This window comes from Saccoglossus kowalevskii, chromosome 2 (assembly GCF_978046115.1).
Source record: "Saccoglossus kowalevskii chromosome 2, keSacKowa6.1, whole genome shotgun sequence".
In the NCBI taxonomy this organism is placed as follows: domain Eukaryota; kingdom Metazoa; phylum Hemichordata; class Enteropneusta; family Harrimaniidae; genus Saccoglossus; species Saccoglossus kowalevskii.
Genome location: NC_140642.1, coordinates 4,854,879 through 4,880,249, shown reverse-complemented (window position 1 = coordinate 4,880,249; position 25,371 = coordinate 4,854,879). Strand labels below are relative to the sequence as shown.

The following is a 25,371-nucleotide window of genomic DNA, read 5'->3' as shown; positions in this document are numbered from 1 at the left end:
AAAGCCTTTGAGAAATAATTTCATCAACACAAATGTATAAAGATGTCCGAATTACTGGTTGAGGGGAATTTTCTTTCACCTTCCTAAGACCAAATTTTGTCAGCCTGAACTTGCCGCCTGAACTGAACATCAAACCTGGTTTGAAAATGTTCAAAAATCATTTATATTCAAAAACATTATGATTTATGGGGATTTGTTTGTTTGATATGTTTGTTGCTAATCAATCAATTCGATCTATTATTAGTGGATTTATTTTGAGAGGGCACAGATTTTTATATAACATCAATATTCTGATTTTTTTTTAATTTCAATCATTAATTTTTCATATATAATAGTATAAGTAAAAACTACAAATGTTTATCAATCTGTGAAAATGTTCAGCCTGTCACATTTGGTAATCTGCCATAGTAGTAGATGCTGATTGGATGGTGAATGCTGCAACTGACATTTGCTCTTCTACCACTTTCCATCGCCCATCTTGATCTGAATCCTCATCAATTTTAAACATAGCATCAACAATACCCGGAAATGTAGCGCTAGAGTAAGAGTTTGTACTGCTTGGTGCAAAAACAATATGTCTGTAAATAAGTGTATTCAAAAAAGAATTAATAAGTATTGAATTTTTAATATTTTGTTGTGTTTATCAGCTATTCAACATTGTGGAGCTAAGCAACACCTTTTCGCAAACTTAGTCAATGTGGATATGGTAATCTCACACAGTTGATTCTTGACACAAAAAATGATCATAATTCAGAAAAACTAAATCTTATACCACACCTGAGAAATTTTCTATCTGGTAATCCAAGAGGATCAATAAAAGCTCTTTCAACATTCATCAACTGGTCATTAACAGCTCTTATTGCCATGGCACTGCATTAAAAGAGTTTTAACGCATTATATCCATGTGTATATAAATAACACACACCATGTCAGAAGTATACTCATTAATTAATTGAATCTCAACACGCATTTGAATATCTATTGTACATCAAATATATAACAGACATACTCGTTTTTTATCATGCCATCAATTCGTACATGTAAATCTCTAGCTGCATTCGTGAAATTAATCATGGCGGAGTCTATATCACCTGCGAATAAATAGAGTATACCATTGTACAAATAATTGTAGAGAAAGAAAAGAAATATCAAGAAAATCTATTGGTAGACAACAGTATATATGTATGCATGTTTGTACAATTATGTATCTGAAATAGTATAATTACATTTACAAACATAAAACATGTTATTCATACTGTCAACTCAACACTGTAATCAGATGTGGTGCTCACCGTTACACCACTATGCATTGAAAATAAACTGAATGTAACATAGCTTTAAGTTTCAATTAAAATAAATTGATCACAAAACTTTACCATATTAATTTATTTACTCACTAAACGTTATTCCATGTTGTGCCATATCTGTTTCATAGTCTTTCTTCAATTTGTCAATCGACTCGACAAGCCTGCTTGTATAGTCATTGCAGTTGAATGGAATGATGATAGCCTCTGCTATGTCACGTGTTAGCTCTGCCCACACGCGGGACACAGCAAGATGATACTTGAAACCTGGATCTATGTACGTCTCCATTAGATATAATGTTTCGTAGGCTGAATGGTAGGCCGGATATGACGATATACCAAGAGACTGAAATGAGAATTACCGTCTATTATTTACCTGATAACTTGCATAAAACACAATCTATTTTTTAAATGTTGAGAATAGATGTGATTCGTGCTTATAACATACTCTACTATAGGTGTATCTGATGTCTGCGCCAGGCACTCCAATACGATACATAAATGGTGCAAAGTCACTACCGGAACCAAGATTGCTGACACTAAATAAAAAAAAATCAAAGTTAAGCATTATCTGATCAACATTAAATATGCAATATAAACCAGTGAAATAATATAAAATACTAGTATGAGATATAGAAAACTTTCATTAAAGACGTGGGTACTAGTATATTATGAAATTCAGGTACTAGTAATTTAGTTGTTTGAGAATAAAATGGAATGGACAGACGCATTTTAGGAGGGGGCAAGGGTTATTTTCGTTCAACGTAATTGCAATATTTTTTTGTTCGTACTACGTAAATTGAAAAAATAAATTCCGTAATTCTGTAATCACAGGCTAGACGTACAACGTAATCGATCAAACATTTTTTTTCGTACACTGTAAAAATGTGTCATTTTTCTCGGTAAGTACAAGAATTTACATCCAAATAAAAAAATCGTAAAGAATAATCCAGGGAAATTACATTATAGAAACTGTAAAACGACTAGATGACACAATTCACTACAAAATTGAATGTCAAGACGTACGTAAAAGGCCCTCTAACCGAATGAAGAGCATTACGAGGGTAATATGCGCCTTCATCTCTACACACGGCGCAGCAATGGCGGAGAATTTGAGCCGGAGAGCTCTTCGGACCATTCAATGTTCCTTTTTTTAACACTGTAAACTGTAAAAACGTCTTTTTTTCCTTGTAAATTGTAAAAAGCCCTTTTTATTTCCCGTAAAACCGTACCAGCTACCCCCCTTGCCTCCCCTCATTTTAGGATTTGATGTGAGAATGCGCTTATAGCCCCGCGTACACTATCTCACTCCAGGCACAGTCCTCCGATCCAGAACGGTAAGAGTTTGTTGTTAATATTCCAATAATTCAAAATTGTCACGTGCTTTGTATTCTAACTTACTAAGGTACAGGGTTAAGAAAGTCCGGGTTTCTCTCTAACCACACGTCGTAAACACTTTTACTGGGGTCGCTAGGGTCATCAACCTGGAATGGAATAATAATAATAATAAAGATAATTAAAGGCTTTGTATACAGCAAAAATAAATTATAAATTCCCAACAGTAGCAAACTGAAATTTGACTGGTTTCAGTCTGGGATAATTTTGCGTGTACATTAACAGTTTGCAATTACATCACCACTTACGAAAATCTCCGTTCTTCGCTTATTTATAGCAAAACAAAATAACCATTTGAACTGTAACAAAATACCTGCCAAATGATATCATAACCAGTTCATTATTCATTGTAAACAACACCGTCGATCTACTGTAATTATTAATTAGTCTCCACTTTGGGAATTAATACTTCCAATTCTTACCTTCTTGGCTGCACTGAATATGGCTTGGAACAGAAGCGGTGAGGCCTTAGCTCGCATGTACCAATCGCCATTCACTGACTGATCAACGTTTAGATACGCTATACTTCGTGCACCAAGATTTTTGACAAACTCCTATAGCAAAAAAAATCAACAAGTTAAATCTATTGGATCCAAATATCAAATGAAAATTAAAATTCTGGTTCGGTGGTGGAAATACGTCTGGGGTTGGTGAAACTCAAGACTAGATTCAATGTCATCGAAGTTCCCCGAAAGCACCAATCACAACCCAGTATGGCTTGACCCAAACTTTTCTGTTAATATTTAATAATATATTCGTGTGGAAAGTTAAATAGTAACCTCAGACACCCCATCTCCCACCGTAGTTATGCATTATATACACGTTGCGAAAAACTATTTTTCTAAAAATTGGCCCTCAAGTTTGAGAGTTAAGCAAATTGAACATTGAATATGTAATCTGCATTACCTCAACCCACTCAGTAGACCCAATCAAACCGTACTCCTCGGCACCCCAACTACAGAATATTATTGATCGTCGAGGTCGCCAGCCTGTAAACAATGACAATAAATATATGAGTGTTGTGTTATGTTGTGTTGTGTTGTGTTGTGTTGTGTTGTGTTGTGTTGTAGAAAATAATAGCAATTAGATTACCAGTATAAATATTAGCTTACTGCAATGACACTAATAATTAGAAATGATACATGAAGTTCGGCAAGCATCGTGCTTTTATCATTTAACTTAGAGTGAAATACACGGAGTTTCCTACAGATAAAAATTGAAATGGATTTATTAGATAACATTCTGTTTGGAAATGACGACTAAAAGCCTTGCTTGTGAGTTGATGTACTATCCCAGTGCCTTGAATACATACCGTCTTTAAGAAGTAGTCCAAAGGCATTGCTGATTTCCAACATTGAGGCTGTTCCACTTGAAGGATCAACGGATCCATATATCCATGCGTCGTGGTGATTGCCAACGATGACGTAACGATCTAGTACACACGGAAAAAATACACACACTGAATTGACATACTGAGTACAGGTCCTGGTGTACCTCGTTTTTTTTCAAATATGAGATTTACTATCTGAATGAGTAAGTGTGGTCATTTACTACAGTAACATTTAAAATCTCCGTATGAACTCAACTATTTACGGCTAGTTGAATTGCAATTTCTGTTCAGTGCATTTGTAGCACTGTTGGGCTTGTGTTTAGGTATTGTAAATACTTTCAATACTAGTATTTGTTTCTCAAAATGCAATTTATACTAACCTGGTTCAACTTGTCCGCGGATAAACCCGATAGTATTATAGGTCAATCGTCTTTCTCTGCTTGTGTGGATGTCCATTTGTACACTTCTGTTAATTTAAATGCAGCGACAGAGTGGAATGTCATTCAAACGGTATATTACAGAATAATTATGTAAATCTCCCAAATTGGATGCTAGACTATGGTTTGACACTACCAATAATATTGTCATGAATTTATTTTTGCGTATCTGTTAACCGACTTAATTAGTTGATTATTAGCTGAATTGCTGTGTTATGTCTGTCATCGTTTAGGCCTATTTGAAGTTTTGGACGGAACTTGGCTCAGTGATTTGGAACTAATTACGAGATATCCGCCGCTATTCAGACTACTCATTCTGACAGTTGGTATTCGTAGTTATTAATGTAGTGAACGATTAATCAAAGATATGACGTATTCACTACTTAGTGTGATTGGCTTTATGATTGAAGGTTACACCCTAGAGTCTTTTTACTGCTTTGTAATTGGTTAGAGATTTGAAAATGAATAAAGAGAGTTTGAGTTGGTCTTGGGGAGTACAGCACGACAGACGCAGTCGAGAGTGCAGTCCTGGAGAGACTTGGGGCGAGCCTTGACGCAGTCTAAAAGAGTCTTGGGTCAGCCTTGCGATAGTCTTGGGGATTTTTCCCCAGGGCGCTGTGTCTTATAGAGTGCTCCACAGACCGACTAAGACGAAAGTTGAAACGCATTTCGTTGTGCTTGTCTTATTTGACTGTAAAGTATAAGTGACTTCCCCGATCCCGCACCTCAAGGGGACGAGATATAGAGACGAGACGAGATTCCCCCCTGGCAAGTGTGGAGAACCCCAGAGAGAAGAGAATTTACCCCTGGTAATATTACAAAAGATAATATTAATATGTAAACTTAAATGCGTCTGTGAGTAGAGTATTTGACATGTTTGACAGTGCAAAAAAACGTGTTCATTCATTGCTTAGTTTTCGGTATTCCTCTCTAACTTTCACTACAATATTGCGCAAAAACGACATAAACAAATGGTCAGTATTAATGAGTTAGCATTAAATAGTAGCAACAGAGATGAAAGTATAATGCGTAGTAAAGATTGAAAGTCTACTCACCTATTGGGGTTTGTAAATCCAGGACCAATCCTGTAACTTATATTAAGTCCACCTTGCCAACTTTCTGGTGCAATATCACCACCCAATTCTCTGCAGAATAAATAATCAGTATTTCAGACCCAGGAGGTATTCTAGCAGCCGCCGTTTCATCTCTCCGTTTATAACTTATCTTATTGAACTACCGGGGTCCTCAGCTTAGCAAGTTGTCAAGCCCCCCCCCCCCCGCCCGGGGGGGGGGGGCAGTTGATACATAGCTGGCCAGGGAGGTGTAACAATTTTTATACCTGGATAGTGGCAAAATCTATACCTGTATTTATACCAAAGTACCATTTCTGTCATCACTGTTTATTCCAAATAAAACAGTTACCGTATTTGCTCTATTAGAAGAGCATCTCAAATAGAAGCACATGTAAGCCAACAGTTGCATTGTATATTAATTTATTGAAATATTTATTTTGACCATAGAAACACCTCTGTATCTTACATAAGAGCATATTAAAAACACAATGTTCAGGTTATTTATACCAAATCGGAAAAATATTACCAATATTTATACCTATCTTGACCAGAAATAAGACCGATAAATATACCTAAAATACAAAAATCGAGACCCATTTAAATGCAAATTTACGAGGTAGACAGTTAGGACAGTCCCTGGGTCAGTCAGAGTTAGAACACAGTGGGGAGAGTGCAGAGTCGACGGTCAGGGCAGATTAGGCGGTCTGAGACTGAGTGGACGACAGATCGGTTCAGTACGGCTCGCCACACTGCTTTGATGTACAAGTAGGCCTCAGAACGTGCAACTCTTGGTGTGTGTTATATTATAAATGATGAACAAGACATGCAGTGACTTGTTTAAATATTGTTGGGCAGTTAAAATATCACATATGCGATTCCCAGAAGGTATCCTCAAAGCCAAGCAACATACCCCAAATTCATCCCCAAATACAAGACCCAAAGCCCGATGACAGACAACTACATGAAAAACTAAATATTACTAACTAGTTGAATAGAGTTGTTACAAGTGGGTTATAATACTGCTCATACCTGAGAAATATTAAGGCGTCGTCATATCCTATTGGTTGTACAGGTATATCTGGCAGTGGTGAGTCTTCCTCGTCAATACGTACCATGTAACCTATTGTATTATAGTGTCAGGTTAAAAAAGTAGCTTTAGTGATTACGCATACATATCATTATAAATATTCAATTAGTCATTAGTCAACACTGAGGACAATCAGGATGTCCATAAAACCCAATGTTAATGAAGCATTGTTTCACAAATAACCTATTTACACTAAACCCAGATTTCAAAAACAAATCAAAACAGCAAAAACATACCCTGACGCTATCAGTCACCGTATATAAATATTTTACTCTACAACTCAACATTTAAGACCACTGATTAAAAAAAAGACAAATATCTGACATTTATGAATATGTGTCAAGTTGTTTAAAAACAATAATGATATTATTGCTTACTGTTAGCTGGATATCCAGGTGTCAAAACGTCACCTTTGTAATCACTGACATGTAGATTACCGCGCTGAGCACCGGTGCCTGGCAACCACCAATCATCCGGATACTCTTTGGCATTGTCATCGTTACTCCCATAATCGGCAGGATCAGAGTACAATATCATTCCGATAGCACCACGGTTCTGAGCATTTAATACCTACAAGATTGGAATACAGTACACGAACACGAGTATTAAATACATACACGATAGGAACACCGTTCATATTTTCCCAAGTGACTACGGAACTTTGTACAAATATAATAGTACACGCACCATGCCGTGATGATGGCACCATAGCATTCCTTAGCTTCAAGAATGTTCTATCACTTAAGTCTTCCCTAGTGGTCTAGTGGTTAGGATATGTGGCTTTCACCCACAGGGCCCGGGTTCGATTCCCGGCTAGGGAACATTGTCTTTTAAACTTTGTTTTGATATAATAACACCGCGAATTTGAGCAATGATTACCTGCATGATTGGAATAGCGGGTATATTCAATGCCTACATAATAATCCTCATAATCCTAGTGAAAAAAGCTATAACATAGGTCAAATAACATGTACTAGTATCTGGACCAGTGTAACATGAAGGCAAAATGTTTAAATAAACGAATGAACGCAAATGTATGCTAAGTGTAGAATAAAACAGTTCATGCTGTAGACATACTTTGTTTCCTCGAAATAGTCTTCCGTATCTTGCAATGAGTATCTTACCAGTCAGGTTGACATGTGGAGCTACGCTTTCCAGTGTGTCAAAATCAGACACACGAGCGTAGTTGACATAAACTAAATCACCCTGCAGAAACAACGACACCACTGTACATGTTATTGCTCAACGGCATCATTAAAAGTTAAATTATGAAATATTTCTTAAACTGTATTGGGGTCATTGCACTATGATGTGAAATATGTAATGGTCTCAATTGGGGGAATTTGTTTTTGGAATTTTGCTCAGAATAATGCTGACTTGCAGTGAATCAAAACAAGGATGAACCATCAAATATTTCCCTTAATTCGCGAAAATTTAATATCTCCAAGACCTCGATGAGGTTAAATAAAGTCAGAAATGATGGACATTAGACCAATAATGTTCACTATTCGGTAATTTGCATTTTATTGTTAGGGTTTGTTTGCACAGGACGTTAAACAATTGGACGTACAAAGTATGTTTATGGCTGTAAACACACATACTTGTAAATGCGAGGCCAACATGAATACAAGCGTGAGATTTACAATCTTCATATTTTAACAGTAATAAAACATTAATAACAATAAAAGCATAAACTACTATGCTTACAAATCGTGGCATGCATGTACCAAACAAGCCATAAAATAAATGGATATATCACAGACTTTGAATTATTTTCTTGTTTAATAAAACAAGATAAGGCCACTCTAAGTATGACTGTCACATACCTTTGCCATTTTTGCAGCAGAGTACGCATTAAACTGTTTCACCATTTCTGGATGTTCATCCTCAGGTCGTAAACTTTCTTCCATGTCCGAGCAAGTATAGTTGACAGTATCATCATCGTTTAATATTTGTACCTGTAAGAAACAAACACAGCAAATACGTTTACCACAAGTGCAATACAATCTATAAAAGAAGCTTATCCGTGTAGATTATGAAGACAAACACAGTCACATTACCAGGTTAGGGTTGTCTTCGTCAGGGTACGAAAGTAATACGTCATAGGAATGTATATCTGCAGAGTCGAATCCTTGCTCTAACCATGTAGACTGTATATATTCTGCGGTATATTTATCAGCCGATGTACCTGCCAGATGTGGGTTTTCTGTTAAAACACTAGAAACAATTCGCAAGTCATTATTAGATACGTAGATACACCAAGTAGAATGGTTCGGATAAGGAATCACTTCTGTCACACATAATTGAGTATGGTGCGGAAAGTATTAAATTCAATATACCCGGATGTATTGTATGAAAATATCAATATGTGCATTGACAAATTAAGGTAGCGAGAGGGGAAACACAAGTATTAGTTTAATTGAAATTAGGACTCGCCAGTTACTAAGTATGCAGTTATAACAATATACATGTTTTATGGACTACATTTCATGAACGTCTCCATGTTCTCGTAGCCGTAACTCAACGTCAACGGCTCACATAAACGTCCATAAGACATCACATTTTAGCCCATTTTGTGGCGAATAGATTGTGTAATTTACACATCGTTAGCGTAAAGAACGTGTTAAAAGATTACATCTTCATTAGTAATGATAATCAAAAAATATTATCCGTAAAAACTCAATAAAACGTTTCTTTGAATTTGGCCGCTGATAAACAGCTAAATATTTACCAAATGTCTACCATGTCGATCATACATTATAAATATAAATATACAAGCATCTGATCTGCGAGGACTGCTATGTCGTGAACAACTGATTGGTTGTTTTTTAAAAAGTAACAAAATTTAGCAGTTTCATCGCAAGTGGGTGCGAACTTGAATAAGATAGCGTATCGGGCAATTAATTTATTCAAGTCCTTTGTTATGTTGAACAGCGTCAACAGTACAATCGGTTCTCTGAATCAAAGCACAGTCCCTCTATCTATGATAGAGGGACTGTGATCAAAGACATCTTTTCTATTGTCTTTGTCTAAATATAGGGCGGACCTTCATGACAGCATATATTTACTTACGGGATTTACATGTCTTCAAATACAAATATGTTTGCATTACTCTCAGCCTATTGGGAGTGTACCGTTATCGGATTTGTTATAATCATAACCCAGGCAACCAATAAACTGACTGGCAACGCCTATTGTTTAAGGTGTTAATCGGCTTAATTCTATATGCTACGTGTGCCTTGTTCAGTTGCATTGACATAGACACCGTCGAAGTTTACCGAATATTGGGTATTCTGCACAATTTGCGCTTCAAGTTGAAGAAGATCAGTCAACGTAATGAAGTGTTTGTTAATTAGGTAGGACATAATAGACATTTGTTTGACATCTGTGCAAACATTTTGGTTAATTTGGATACGTTTTAGTCAAAATATTATTTAAATGTAAAAATCATCTCGCAACACTTCTAAGACCGCCAAGTCAAGGAAGCGATGTGATACAGTCAAATATAAAGCGATGCGTTGCTGTAAAAAAACAAATATCAGTCAACTAGTTGACACCCCAGTATACACACCTCAAATAATGTCGTATGTTTGCTGTGTTCATGGACGACATGAGCCGCTTTGAGATGTCATCATCGGGTTCGTTGCAGGCAGCTCCACATGATTCATTGGTAGACTCCGAGTGCACGGAGTATCCGATCAGGTACCCAAGCAGAATCCCAATACATATCCCGATCGACATTAACACGATTGCAAAAATGCAAACACGCGTTTTGGAGACTGAACCATCTACCCGTCCGTACGACATTATAGTATTGGCAGGGATGTATGCAAATGAGCAAGTGTGCAATAAAAATGAACTTAAAATATGGCAGTTGTAAACAATGGCTTGAGTACAAGACATATTGTAATTTTTTTTAAACCTTATCACGATGACCTGAGAATGTGTGATGAAAATTATATAGGTGATCCGTGTCAATTTGAACTTTTTTGTCGCGGTTCCTTGAGGTTGGAACTAATGTAACCGCTAGAGGGCGCGAATTATCGGAACGGTGTATTGCTTTCTGATTTATACGGATAATGAATTTATTCAGTATGTGTTACATCCCATTCTTGATAAGAATTTGTACATACGTTCTGTAAGGACATATACTTACACGAGTTAAATTGTGTCGAGGTGGTACCTTTGTTATGGAACAGTCAGCCACCCAGTTAAGAGCATGCTCACGTCGACAACCGGTGGCATACGATTTTGAAATCGTACCAGTAATCGCCGTTATTCTTACAACTTTCAATTTACAGGAAAAAAGTAAAAGTGTTACTGATGGAAACATCTTCTCGTTACAGTAGTGATCACGTCAGAATGAAAACCGGTTAGAAAAAACTTATGAACCATAATAGTGGTCTCTGCCGTTGAAAACATCCTAGAGGAAACATTTTTTGTAAATTATGCTCAATAAATCAGACTATACCACCCAATCTAAGTATCCGATATTCACAAGACTAATTAAATATTAATCATCTCCCTAATGGTCTAGTGGTTAGGATATGAGGCTTTGATTGGTTCGATTCCCGCCTAGGGATCGGAATATTAACTACTAGTATTTATATGGAGTCAATATTCTATTACAAAGAGACCAATATAACCCGATAGCACAGATGTTTTGAGTGGTTCACCACGGTTCACAGTAACGGATCCAGTGTGTTATAGTGGGCTCGTATTCTGCTAAATGTATTTGCTTTATTTTGAATTGTGTATATTATTTTGTTGTTGTTCAAGTTGTTTTACCTGGTAAAAAACGCCGACTCCGAGTCAGCCCCTGTAATTATTGAAGAATTGTCATTGTGTCAGTCATTAATTGTCATTGTGTCAGTCATTCTAACCAGTCTAACATGGGCAACAAGTTTTACACATACAGTACGGCCGATTCGAAATAATCAAGTTTGGATAGCACGTTATTTATTAATTCAACACTCTTAAGACACGAGGGGTTAACTACAAAACATTGAATAGATGAATACAAAATGGTATATTACATGGACTATGCAATAGTTTATGCAGATTTTTGAATTAATACTTAATAGAAATCTATGATAAAGATAATTTTAGAATTATGGAAAAATCAATTTAACGAATGAAGGTAACGGGTAACAGTGTATCGGGTAAAAATAATCGAGTGAAAATTCAACTCAAATCATAAAACCACATCCATCATGGTGGATGCGGCAGATTGTATGCAGAATGCAATAACGGCCATTTGTTGTTTAACGGTATCCCATTGGTCCAGATTCTCGTTAATTTTGTACATAGCGTCTTGAATACCGGGAAAAGCTGAGCCAGCGTAGTAGTTTGTAACACTAGGAGCAAAAAGCACGTGCCTGGAGAACAAAATCATAAATCAGTACATAATATTATGGATGTACATTCACCTGAACCAGCAACACATTTATTTTAAATGTGTAAAAATGAAAAAAAAAAATCAGCGGAAACATTTGACGGTTTAGGAGTATACAAATATACATGAAAGTTGCATTGCTTACATAGTATAGCCCGCCTATCAAGTTCTTTATGTAGATTCTTCCTTTAGAGATCCTTTCCGATTAATTAAAATCTTTGACTTTTACTTTTACTGGATGCATTCTTAGTATTCGGGTATGTTTGTCATTTTCTTGTAAGTCTTACCTAAGGAATCTTCTACTAGGAAGTCCCAATGGGTCTATAAACGCACGCTCCACACTCATCAACTGATCATTAATTCTGCGAATTTTCATAGCACTGAAGAACAGAAAAACAAGAACATAGCGTGTAATCCAGTTCATCTTTGGGTTACGAGAACAGAAAATTTGGCAATTCGGTAACAATTTGTTTAATAACTAATAACGCAACGATTATTGGTCATGGGGTACATGCATTGTAACAGAACTGTCTTACTCGTTTAACTCCATGCTGGCAATACGCTGGTGGAATGAGGTTGCGGCACTGGTGAAATTGGCAGCAGCAGAATCAACGGCATCTATTAAAAAGCAATTTGATTTTTTAATATAACTTGTAAATATCTTTGAAATACGAATGATTTATATATGCTAGTTTACCGTTGAGGGCGTGAACCAAATAATGGTGGTTGTTTTCAGACTTACCGAAATGAATCCCCTCGTTTCTCATTTCACTCTCAAATTTGCTTTTCAGATCCTCCACAGCCAACTGTATCTGTTCAGCGTAATCTTTGCAGTTAAATGGTATTATTATGGAGTCAGCCAGATCGCGTGCGAGCTCGCCCCACACTGAGGTCACAGCTAAGTTTCGATTAAACTCCGGGTCTATGAAAGCTTCCACCAAATAATACGTTTCATAAACTGAGTGATATACTGGATACGATGAAATACCCAGGCCCTAGAATGGATCAATGTCATTTAGATCAACGCTTGCTGTAGTAGACATGTACAAACCGACTATGAATTGCACAACATACAATACCAGAAATCGTTGGCATAAACATGTCACATCTTTAATGTTAACGTTCCAGCGCCAGAGTGTGAACAATCAAACGATGCAATGTTACAGTTACGTTGCATTTGACCTGTGTTGCACACGCCGCAACACGACGAATGGGGGGGGGGGGGGAGGGGCTTCTAACTTAAATACAACACACCTGTGTATAACGATTAGCGTACTTACCGGATTATGTCTATAACGCAGATCAGCTGCAGGTACTCCGATACGGTAAGTGAAAGGTGCGAAGTCACTGCCTGATCCTAGAGATGAAATGCTGTAGTCATATAATAAAACACGTTATTAGATGTAATGAACCACATATTATTATATTGTTTTGTGAATTTACTATGAGTGGTTAATTTTTGATAAAAGTACCAAACTTTGATGAGCGACCGACGATATAATGTAATATATGATAGGTAATGAATTTTAACGATATACTTACCCCTGTAATATATAAAGAATAATGAACACTTTAATCGACGATATACCACACCAGCGCCGATCAGTAAAATTTTATAAATAAATAAAAATGCCATGTATATTTCAATAGCATACAAACATGTGCGGACACTTAAATCGTTCGGCTGTAGATCACATTACTTAAATATCAAATGGAAATTTGCTCAAAAAACACCATTTATTTACAGTATTTGGTTAAAATACTTACGGAGGTAAATCGCCAGAATCAGGAGGATATCTCTCTAACCAAACATCATAGACGCTCTTACTACTGTCTTCCGGTGACGTCACCTAACGAACACATACATATTAAATTATACCAAAACATTAACGACATTCGAGAAGAAATATTTGACATATATGAGTGTCTTATGTCGAACAGCCAACTTATGACACGGCTAGCACGATTATAAATTGTTAGTTTTTTATATCCAACATGACAGCTGTTGAATTTTACCTTTTTTGTTGCACTGTAAATAGCTTCATATAATAGAGGTGTAGACTTGGCAACGAATGTAAAATCTCCACTTGTAGCAATATCAACGTTCAGATAGGCCACAGTTCTTGCAGCGAGATTTTGGACGAATTCCTACGAAATGTACAATGATATACATGGTGTGATGTAAAAGTAAGGCAGCAGTAACAGTCGAACTGTCATGCACACTGGGTTCAAAACTCATAATACAACCAACGTTTGTAAAGCCCGCTTTAATTTGTGTTTATTACAAATGGCAACGGTTAATTTAAGTTGGCGATGAAGTTCAATATGATGTCTTAAATTAACAAGCTACACACGCTAAGAAGCTGATGGTGAACATTAGAAGTATGACGTGATTTATGATTTAGCCGACATTTGTATAAATGGCGAAAGCCGAGTTACCTCCGAACTGTTATCGACCTTGCGACACTGGTGATGATTGTCACGGGTCTGGGGTTTAGCCCGTGGTGATGCAATGATTGAGAGGCTCATTAATATTCCACCAATCAGCGTTAAGGTCAAAATTGGAATTAAATTCAGATATTCGTCTCGATAGATTATGAGAAACCGCGCCGAAACTGAAATTTCGCGGTAACCCAGCTTTCGATATTTATACACTTACACAATATTTTACCACTTTAGTAGTTACGTGTTCACGAAGTACGAACTAAGACTAAAGGTAATCTCATATTTGTGCATATCAGATAGACCCAATGCGTTCACGCGCGGGAGGAAACAGTTGTTAGCACGGGCTAAGTAACGCCTATACCTGTTAAGAATATACAACAATCTTCAGTACCTAGAAAGGTATACATGTTAGTTCTACGATTGTAAAACAATACCAAAGCAAATCTAGAAAGTGCAAATTGTAGGAATAAAAAGAAGTCTTATTATCAGTTATTTTTTCTGAGAACAATATCTCTAGATGTGTTCGTGTTGATTTACATGTAAGAAATGGCATACCAAAACAGGCAAGCCAAAAGTTATGTACAATGTATATAATAGTAAATCTTCGAAATGAACAATGAATACAATGGTGTTTTGGGCGATTAGCCCGAGTTGAGAGTTCATGCACAATTCGCACGGGCTAGGAAGCTGTGCGTGAGCGCTACTTTTATGAGAATTTACTTAAGTATAGATTAACATGTGAGATTGAAAAGAAATGGGCTATAAAGTAAAACAGCCATATCTGGAGTCGAATTGAACCTTACTTCAACCCACTCGGTAGACCCGATTAGTCCGTACTCCTCCGCTCCCCAGCTTCCAAATACCAAAGACCGACGTGGTCTCCAACCTAAGAAATACAGTAAACATATCAAAAACATGCAATATTTGTCAAGTTGCTCACAATACATAGCAACCATAGAGAAAAACTTAAATACATGTACATGTACTTCGTTTTGTTGCTATGTCAAAGACAACTGTGACGTAACAGCTAACCTTCTTTTAAGAGTTTTCCAAAGGCTCTAGTAAGCTCCATCATGCCAGCAGTGCCACTCGACGGATCGACCCCACCAAATACCCAGGCATCACGGTGATTACCAAGGATTATGTAGCGATCTGTGTGAAAAGAAAACGTGGCTATGATCACAACGACTTACATAGTAACAATAGTAACATGGGAGTAAGAAGAATGGAGAAAGTAGGAGAATGGACCAGTTGAAGGGGGTGAAACATCCAAGTGACGTAGCCTGATAATTGTCGTAGCGCACTCCTTCGATGGTTAAATAACGAGTTTGCATTAAAGCCACCGATAGAAGGCATGCGCCGCAAAATGTCATCGAGTTCATTGAAATCTGACATTGATTATTTACTAATTACCAGGTTCAACAGCGCCCTCTATAAAACCAATAACGTTATGAGTCATTCGCTGTTCGTTTCTTGTATGAATGTCCATATTTACTTTTCTAAAGTAAAGACAAATCACAGATGTAAAACACAAACAATAACTACTCGACATAACGTGAGTGTAACTGATGTATGATTTATATATTTTGATTAGAACGTGTTCTATCGTGTTTACGTTTACCTTACCTGTTTGCATTGTTGAATCCGGGGCCAATTCTATAGGTGACACCAAGGTCACCAGCCCAGCCGCTGGGAACTATGTCTCCTGAAAGTTCACTGCAGAGGGAAATAAAAATCATGTTGAAATTTGCTTATAGTACAAGTGTTTTGGTGTACGCATTATTCCAAAACAATTCATCAAAATAAGCAAAGCTTTTGGAAATTTGCAAAGAGTAAATGCACAAAGATCAGATATTGTTATTGTACAAATATAATATAACAAAAATTTAAATAAGTTATTTAAAATGAAATTGTCTTGCTTTGATTGCAATTGTAAACGTAACGTCGAATGGTAAGGTATATATGATGGCTTAATTATCGTGTTATTAAACCTTCAAGTCAGGTACCAGTGATCGGGGAATTTGTCACCTTTTCACTGAACAAAGACACACAGAGAGCTATGAAAGCATGTTTCAAGTTAAAGCAACAATTATTTTCCGAAACAAACATCCCAATTAAAATATATTTCAAAATGTTTGACTCTGTAATTAAACTAGTGTTGATGTACTGCTGTGAAATATGGTCAAATGAAAATATTAATATAAAAAATCTGTTCAACTTTAATTTACCTGTGGAAAAATTACACAGTATATTTTGCAAATTTCTGTTAAAAGTTAACTGCAAAGCATCAAATATAGCTTGCCTTCTGGAATTAGGAAGATATCCTCTTGCCTTCTCAAGCATTGTACAGACAATAAAATATTGGCTCAGAATTTCTGACAAACCATGTAACACTTTAATCTATGAGGCCTTCAGACTAGGTAAAGATATGGACTCAAAGGGGGTAAAAAAGTGGGTGTCCCACGCTAAAAACATATTCAATATTACAAACATGGTCCATATGTTGGATACTGTGACAGCGGATAAAAACAGACAATTATTACATCCCTTGAGAGCAATCTAAAATCAATGTTCAAAAATCATTTTAAAGAGACACTATATAATGATAACAAAGGTAAAAATTGCAAAAATAAATTAAGAACTTATAGAATGATAAAACATAATTTCGATTTTGAAAAATATCTGGAAAATGTTAAAAACCCATCGCACAGATCTGCTCTAACTAAGCTAAGGATCAGTGCACACACATTGCAGATGGAGGCAGAAAGATACATCAACCAAAAGTTAGAAGAGAGAAAATGCCACTACTGTCAGGAAAAACAAATAGCCATTTTCTATTAAAATGTTCTCGCTATGCTGATTTAAGAAACAAGTTCCTCCATACCACAAAGGTCATTATGAACAATTGACAAATCTGATATTGAAAACACTGTAGACATTCTAAAAACAAAAGATAAACAATCACTAATTCATTTGACAAAATATATATTTGAGTGCTTCAATTTAAGAAATGACACCCATAAACAAAAAATACCAGCTGCTTTCTTTATTTTTATAATTGATATAACTCACTAACCATTCCTTGTTCTCCGTTTTTATTTTATTATGTTTTCATTATGTCTTCATTTGTATTTTTCGTCTTGCCATTCTGTGTGTATTTGAAACTTTATTGTATTTTAAAAATCCAGATCATGAACAGGATATGATTTCAATAAAGGCATTATCACACAAAGAATCGAATTGTGTCACATTTCATCTCAGTCCACGTTGTAACTGTGCGAGATTCCTTTAATTTCCTTTCAAAACTATAGCACCTTACATGGAAGTTTAAGAGCTCGTGGCGTGGTCTCCACACATATAGCTAATCACACAAAGTATTTAACACGCCATAATGTCTGATTAATTGCCCCTATGTCGGGACATAACTCTCATACTTATAGGCGCCACGTTGACTTAAACAACTTCCATAGTCGACAATTATACCCGCAAGTTGTCTCCTTACTTATCTCACTAACATGCAAATGAACCTGATCATGACAAATTGTGAGCAGGTGTGGATTATCCAGGGTCATCAGTGAAAGTCGCTATAACTGCTAAAAGCGGTCTCAACTAAATACATGGAAATATAAATCATGACATATATATAGGCGTCCTCATTTCAAAATACCATTAGTTGAGTACTAGTCATCCATGGGTTTAAATCCAGTCATTTGCCATCTCATTATTACACAACTGCTCCCATATATACATTGTATGCACAAGTACAATGTGGTACGACTTACTTTTACTGACTTACCGAAGGAACATTTTAGCATCGTCATAACCAATGGGGTGGACTGGTATATTTGGTAATGGTGCGTCTTCAACTTGACTGCGATAGGCATAATCTGAAAAAACACACAGCCATAATAACATTTTGCAACGTAAGATATATAATTTTTTATAAATACTTGTGTGCCAGGCGACATATCCAGACATTGCATATCACTATTGTCTTTTCTGACTTTGTATGTGCTAATGGCAGTGTTGACGTATGGTGCATTTGTCACAGAAAACATATTTGGGACTACGTGACAGGGCTGCTCGACATTCTCCCTACCATAACGCCATTATGTCACTTTATTTCGTCGACCAGGTCTGGTCGAATACAAATATATGTATCTAGGGATCGTAATGAAGGTTCCCCAAATTCGCATTAGTTTGTGAACGAATCTCGACCAGTGGATTCAGCTTTCCCACTGAGTCCGTCGCACACTCACCCAGGGCAGGGGTCAACCTTTTTTAATGTTCAACCCAAGGTATGATTTGAACTCTGGTCTACCGATCCTGTATCTTATGTACGCATATACGTAACCGTGACTAATATTCCCCAAGCTATTAGAAAGTGGTTGTATGTTATGCGTTAGAATAGTTCTAAATATTAGAATAATTGTATAGATATTACTATTATTATTTCATTCGAAATCTGACCTTTCGCTGGATATCCTGGTGTCAATGGGTCACCTTTATGGTCACTGACGTGTAAGTTGCCACGCTGAGCACCGGTGCCTGGCAACCACCATGCATCGGGGTATACATCTGTTGCGTCATCAGAGGCATAATCGGCCGGATCAGAATATATAATGAGGCCAATAGCTCCACGCTGCTCTGAGTGCAGTGCCTGCAATAAGTTTAATATATTTGTTATCTCAATTGCATTACTATAATGAGTCACAATCAATACAATATGCACGGTGAAAATTACAATCTTCCAATTGGGAATTGTGTGAAGACGACCATATATACGAATCCTCTATGCAAATAAAACCGATGTAATTCAATCAAAAACGTACTTTATTCCCTCGAAAAATCTTCCCATATCTAGCAATAAATATCTTCCCAGTGAGATTTAAATCCGGGTAATATTCTTCCAATTCGTCAAAGTCTTCTACACGGGCATAGTTCACGTAGACCAAATCACCCTACGAAAAACATTTTACAGTATACTGAACGTTAGTATGCTTACCTTTAGCCTTGATATCACAAATTAATGTCATGATACCAAAATATATGCCGACTCATGACATCACAGATTTGTGTTACAATATACCAACCCGATTTACCCTATATATCATGGCAGTTCAGTGTAATAAAACACTGTATAACTATTCTTTATTATACTTCATGTTCAAGATTGTCATGTTGGTTAGAACGCGGTGGTGGTGGTGAATGAAACTCATTATTGACTCTGAGTCAATAATAAAAATCCCGGCCTGTGACTCCGACTTTTTATTGCGCATGCGCAGTTTTCAAATGTAACTACACTCGTATACTAAATCTGATATTGTAGGTCACTCATGAGATATATGCCTATGTCATCGATGATATCATCAATTTATGTCGCAGTATTTTAATCAAATACATGCTACTTTGACCATGGTACCAGCAACGTATATGTGTATGCCTACTACTCCCCAATTGATGTCACGATATGTTAATTAGATATATGTACATACTACATCAGCTACATATGCAATCAGGTGCAGCTAATGGAGCTGTTCATCGGAAAAGCTGTTCCAAAGGATTTTTGTTGAGGGCAGGGGATTTTTTTAAATTTTTTGTAGGGGGCGGGAAATATCAGTACCCCCCAGTGGGCAGGGCAGATTTCTAAAAAAAAATGCAAGGACAGGGAAACTTTTTTTAGTGGGTAGGGTATTTGCATAAAAAAATATCGCAGGGTGGGCAAAACAGCCTTTAAGGCAGGGTATAATAAAAAACGCATTGGGGGGGGGGGGAATAACGTCTGCTAAATGAGGGGGGGGGTAAAGATGAATTTGGTCAGCAGGAGGGAAAAACAATTTTTTTTCAGATGGAGGGTAGCTTATGAACAGCTTTTAATTTCCTTTCTTTCCTTTATATTAATTATCATACTTCAAAAGGCCCATGAAATAAATTTTGTCCCAGAGAATGGACTATTTCAATTTTTTGCTCGTTGGCTGCACCTGTGTAATGTGCTAACCAGATCTATGTGTACGCTAACGGTAATATAATAATTTAATTCATGTCACAATGTACTAACCAGGTGCAACATATATCGTCCATGATATCGCCGATTCATGTCACAATGTACTAACCAGGTGCAAAATATATCGTCCATGATATCGCCGATTCATGTCACAGTGTACTAACCAGGTGCAACATATGACGTCCATGATATCGCCGATTCATGTCACAATGTACTAACCAGGTGCAACATATATCGTCCATGATATCGCCGATTCATGTCACAGTGTACTAACCAGGTGCAACATATGACGTCCATGATATCGCCGATTCATGTCACAATGTACTAACCAGATGCAACATATATCGCCCATGATATCGCCGATTCATGTCACAATGTACTAACCAGGTGCAACATATATCGTCCATGATATCGCCGATTCATGTCACAGTGTACTAACCAGGTGCAACATCTGACGTCCATGATATCGCCGATTCATGTCACAATGTACTAACCAGGTGCAACATATATCGTCCATGATATCGCCGATTCATGTCACAATGTACTAACCAGGTGCAAAATATATCGTCCATGATATCGCCGATTCATGTCACAGTGTACTAACCAGGTGCAACATATGACGTCCATGATATCGCCGATTCATGTCACAATGTACTAACCAGGTGCAACATATATCGTCCATGATATCGCGGATTCATGTCACAATGTACTAACCAGGTGCAACATATATCGTCCATGATATCGCCGATTCATGTCACAGTGTACTAACCAGGTGCAACATATGACGTCCATGATATCGCCGATTCATGTCACAATGTACTAACCAGGTGCAAAATATATCGCCCATGATATCGCCGATTCATGTCACAGTGTACTAACCAGGTGCAACATATGACGTCCATGATATCGCCGATTCATGTCACAGTGTACTAACCAGGTGCAACATATGACGTCCATGATATCGCCGATTCATGTCACAGTGTACTAACCAGGTGCAACATATATCGTCCATGATATCGCCGATTCATGTCACAGTGTACTAACCAGGTGCAACATATATCGTCCATGATATCGCCGATTCATGTCACAGTGTACTAACCAGGTGCAACATATATCGTCCATGATATCGCCGATTCATGTCACAGTGTACTAACCAGGTGCAACATATGACGTCCATGATATCGCCGATTCATGTCACAGTGTACTAACCAGGTGCAACATATATCGTCCATGATATCGCCGATTCATGTCACAGTGTACTAACCAGGTGCAACATATATCGTCCATGATATCGCCGATTCATGTCACAGTGTACTAACCAGGTGCAACATATATCGTCCATGATATCGCCGATTCATGTCACAGTGTACTAACCAGGTGCAACATATATCGTCCATGATATCGCCGATTCATGTCACAGTGTACTAACCAGGTGCAACATATATCGTCCATGATATCGCCGATTCATGTCACAGTGTACTAACCAGGTGCAACATATATCGTCCATGATATCGCCGATTCATGTCGCAATGTACTAACCAGGTGCAACATATATCGTCCATGATATCGCCGATTCATGTCGCAATGTACTAACCAGGTGCAAAATATATCGTCCATGATATCGCCAATTTGTGTCGCAATGTGCTAACCAAACATTTATGGTATTAACGTTCTATATATAACCAAAACACTTTGGTAATCAAATATATATCCACCGTCATATTCTAAATTCCTGTTGCGATGCCCTAAACTAGCGATATTATTCCATATATCATATCAGTTCAGTGTAATAAAGATGTGTAAAAATTGTCTATAACTCGGTACTATAATAACAATTCTGACAATATGATTGGTTCATGCAGCCATATTGAACTTTTAACATCATGGCTGAGTATTACAAAATACGCCAATATCTTAAAATGTTGGTGATTTTTCACAATATTTATTGAATAATTATTAAGAGTTATATTATTTTGGATATTTCTGTCTGCTAAAACGTTCGTCTGACATAAAGTCGTATATGTTTATGACTTCATGTCAAATTCTCCCAACTAACCTCTATTAACCTGCAGTAATATTTATTTGATATCCATTATATATTATATATCTCCAATTCATGTAACAAACACAACTAAATATGTGCATACTGTGATGTTTCCAGTTCCAGAGTAGGCATTGAACGGATTCACAATGTTTTCAACCTTCTCATCGTCACGTAAACCTTGTTCTTCTATGGCACATGTGAAATTGATATTGCCATGTTCGTCCAGTAGCTGCACCTGTATGTAATAATGTAATGTGATTAAAATCATTAAATCTACAGCGATTAGGGAATTGAAAAAGTAACTTAATGAATGTGAATGAGCCCGCCGCAGTATCCTCGGGAGCAGACATCCGGGCATTTTCACCGCCTGGCAACCATCGCGGTGAAAACAGAGGCCAAAAACTCGCAGAAAACGGTACTGGTATGGTTGTTGAGACTCCCCTGAACAGTGTAACAAGATTAGCCTTGCGTGTGTAGCATATATAAATTCGGTTGTTCAGGATTACTTCAAAGTTGAGTCTGTGTTGTTTTCTCGAATTTTCACCGGCTCCACCGGCGTTCCACACTGGCAGCAGCGCGCACAGAGCCCATAGAAATTCATGGCTGGTACAGTGGTGCGCGTCTTAGCAATGTGGAACGTCTTGTGACGTAGCTCCGCCCCGAGGATTGTGTAGTTATGTAAAATTGATCCAATGGCGCAAATACGATTAAAGAATTGAACAATATTAACTGATTAGTTGGTACATGGAACTATTGGTTTATAGTTCCATGGTTGGTAGAATTCTGTATTAACCAATTGTCCCGGGGGCTACTTCCACATTAAGTGGGTAAGGGTGTGAAGCCCACCTCTCGAAAACCATACTCACTTCTAAACCATTTTTTTTTCTATTTATATACCCACTTCTAAACACAAGTGTTTTCAGCGAAAAAAAAACACCCAGCTCACGACTTTTGCAACCAGTGAGCGCACCAGGGCAATGCATTATATTCAGCCTTTTCCAGTATTTGGCTTTGAATATAAGGATCTGTGAAAAAGTAAATGCTACACATTTCTAAACCAAACCATTGATAAATGGCTACCCACTTCTAAACAAAATAACGTGAAATGACACCCCAGTCGGGCGGCACATACTAATATTGCACTTCTATGGAAGTAGCCCCCCCCCCCGGGCCAATTGTGTCGATGAAGGCAAAGGTGCAGTGGGTTTTATTGGAAAACAATTGCTCTTACCAGATTGTGTTCATTTGAGTCAGGGTATGACAAGAGAACGTCATATGAATATATTTTTGCCGAGTCCAGTCCGTATTTTATCCATTCATCTCGGACATATTCAGCATTTTCAAGGTCCATTGGTGTACCCGCAAGGTGAGGGACACTGGTCAATTTTCTAAAAACGGTAACAATCGAAATTTATTAACAAATAATTATGCTAATTGGGTGGTTTGTCAGTCTGTAATGACATAAATTCATACAAAGTAACGTTCCGGTCATACTTGAAAATATGCGTAATTTGTTGTTTGTAATGAAGGGACTGTAATGTCCAAGTATCTACCAATATTATACTTATATGTCGATACTCCTATGTATTATTTACGTTGTATTAATGACGTAATGTCACATCCGGGTTATTGGAATAAAGGTGAGATGGAGGCTCCGGCACTTGACCGTTACACCAAGTCACTGTACACACTGTACGAAAGTTGTCTCCTTGTACTATCTTTTGTACTACATTATAGGGACGAATGGTTGTGTCACAAGTTTTGTCACCATCTCAACGTCCTTACGCGAACGTATATATTGTCTTTTCTATGCGATGGGTATTTCAATTCTTAGGTGCCTATGTGTTCACTGCTTAAATATTAAAAATATAATAATCTATAAATATTAGTTCGAATCCGTCACACTACGTTCCCATAAACCTGATTTCGACAGATTAGGTTTTCTGAACTGATAATAACGGTTGGAGAAAACCAAACTGAGCGATTATGTATTTGATTGTGTCGCTGACCACGGCTAGATATGAACGCGCTTCCTGAATAAAAAAAGTATCAACAAGTCAATCTTATAGTCAATCACAGTTCCTCGTTATGACTTGAATAAAACGTACTATATATAAACTGTTTCAGTGGAAATACAATATTAAACTTAGAACCTAGCATGTTCCAGCGAAGTATCATTCGTGGATGATAATAAAACAAGGCTAAGAGTTTTCTCTAGCTCACGATACACCAAGTATGTGTAAACTAGTTTCAAGTTGATTGACATCGATGGCAACACATGCTACAGTCACTGGATAAGGTTTTGCGTAAATAGTGTTGATTGATTTCCACTGTGATCTTTAGTCACAGTTGGTATAGTAATGACAAGTCGGCCATTTGTTGATTTATAACGTACATTCATCGCATTCTACTGGGAAAGCTTGTTTATTTATTTATCTTTATATGCCCTTTAAACGGCATTGTTTGGCGTCACTTAAACTATAGTACATTTGAATAAATAATATGGATTTGGGGGTTGGTTGTAAAAAGTTGTAAAAAACTTGTTAATAAAAATATGTTTACTTACCGTAAATAGTCGCCGATATTACTGGCTTTCATTTCATTCACCAGCTTGTTGAAAATGTCCGGATCGGGTTCTTGGCAGGCATCGCCACAGGAGGGAACGGTAACAGTCTCAGTGCCGCGAGAAAATGCGAAGTAACCAATTACGACTCCAATAAGCAGACCAAAAAGAAGTGCGAGTGCAGACAGTGCAATATATTTGCGTGAAGAAGCGTGGTGCGACGAAGCCATGGTGAAAAAAGTAACTACACTTATGACGTCCCAGTTTGATTTAACGTCTACTACTGCGCATGCA

General features: G+C 37.2%; 2 protein-coding genes and 1 non-coding gene across 3 annotated transcripts; 1 reads left to right on the top strand and 2 right to left on the bottom strand.

The window, feature by feature from the left end:
- Nucleotides 1-385: 385 nt before the first annotated feature.
- LOC100369295 (N-acetylated-alpha-linked acidic dipeptidase 2) lies at nucleotides 386-10,433 on the bottom strand. Its single transcript, XM_002741404.3, has 17 exons — nucleotides 10,198-10,433; nucleotides 8,687-8,843; nucleotides 8,453-8,584; nucleotides 7,704-7,832; nucleotides 7,004-7,196; nucleotides 6,569-6,659; nucleotides 5,522-5,611; nucleotides 4,410-4,495; nucleotides 4,012-4,131; nucleotides 3,606-3,688; nucleotides 3,122-3,253; nucleotides 2,706-2,788; nucleotides 1,753-1,843; nucleotides 1,398-1,650; nucleotides 1,010-1,091; nucleotides 778-870; nucleotides 386-578 (listed from the first exon to the last, which is right to left on the bottom strand). Exons 1-17 carry the CDS (start codon nucleotides 10,431-10,433, stop codon nucleotides 386-388), a joined length of 2,244 nt encoding a protein of 747 aa, XP_002741450.3.
- On the top strand, nucleotides 7,376-7,447 carry TRNAE-UUC (transfer RNA glutamic acid (anticodon UUC)). The gene has a single exon. It is a non-coding gene; the product is annotated as a tRNA-Glu (tRNA).
- Nucleotides 10,434-11,563: 1,130 nt separating the features above from the next.
- Nucleotides 11,564-25,307, bottom strand: LOC100369153 (N-acetylated-alpha-linked acidic dipeptidase 2-like). The gene is made up of 17 exons (XM_078005739.1): nucleotides 25,081-25,307; nucleotides 23,746-23,902; nucleotides 22,618-22,749; nucleotides 19,299-19,427; nucleotides 18,937-19,126; nucleotides 18,263-18,353; nucleotides 16,093-16,182; nucleotides 15,880-15,965; nucleotides 15,499-15,618; nucleotides 15,270-15,352; nucleotides 14,038-14,169; nucleotides 13,789-13,871; nucleotides 13,302-13,392; nucleotides 12,764-13,016; nucleotides 12,558-12,639; nucleotides 12,309-12,401; nucleotides 11,564-12,004 (listed from the first exon to the last, which is right to left on the bottom strand). Exons 1-17 carry the CDS (start codon nucleotides 25,305-25,307, stop codon nucleotides 11,821-11,823), a joined length of 2,223 nt encoding a protein of 740 aa, XP_077861865.1. The 3' UTR covers nucleotides 11,564-11,820.
- Nucleotides 25,308-25,371: the final 64 nt, after the last annotated feature.

Excerpts from the sequence above, each read along its gene's own strand:
- LOC100369295 (XM_002741404.3), bottom strand. The coding sequence starts at position 10,433 with ATGTCGTACGGACGGGTAGATGGTTCAGTCTCCAAAACGCGTGTTTGC. Across the intron at positions 4,496-5,521 it reads GGATTTACAAACCCCAATAG|AAGTGTACAAATGGACATCC; the intron begins GTGAGTAGACTT and ends TTAAATTAACAG. Across the intron at positions 3,254-3,605 it reads GGTCTACTGAGTGGGTTGAG|GAGTTTGTCAAAAATCTTGG; the intron begins GTAATGCAGATT and ends TTTTTGCTATAG.
- LOC100369153 (XM_078005739.1), bottom strand. The coding sequence starts at position 25,307 with ATGGCTTCGTCGCACCACGCTTCTTCACGCAAATATATTGCACTGTCT. Across the intron at positions 15,966-16,092 it reads GGATTCAACAATGCAAACAG|AAAAGTAAATATGGACATTC; the intron begins GTAAGGTAAACG and ends TCTTTACTTTAG. Across the intron at positions 14,170-15,269 it reads GGTCTACCGAGTGGGTTGAA|GAATTCGTCCAAAATCTCGC; the intron begins GTAAGGTTCAAT and ends TACATTTCGTAG.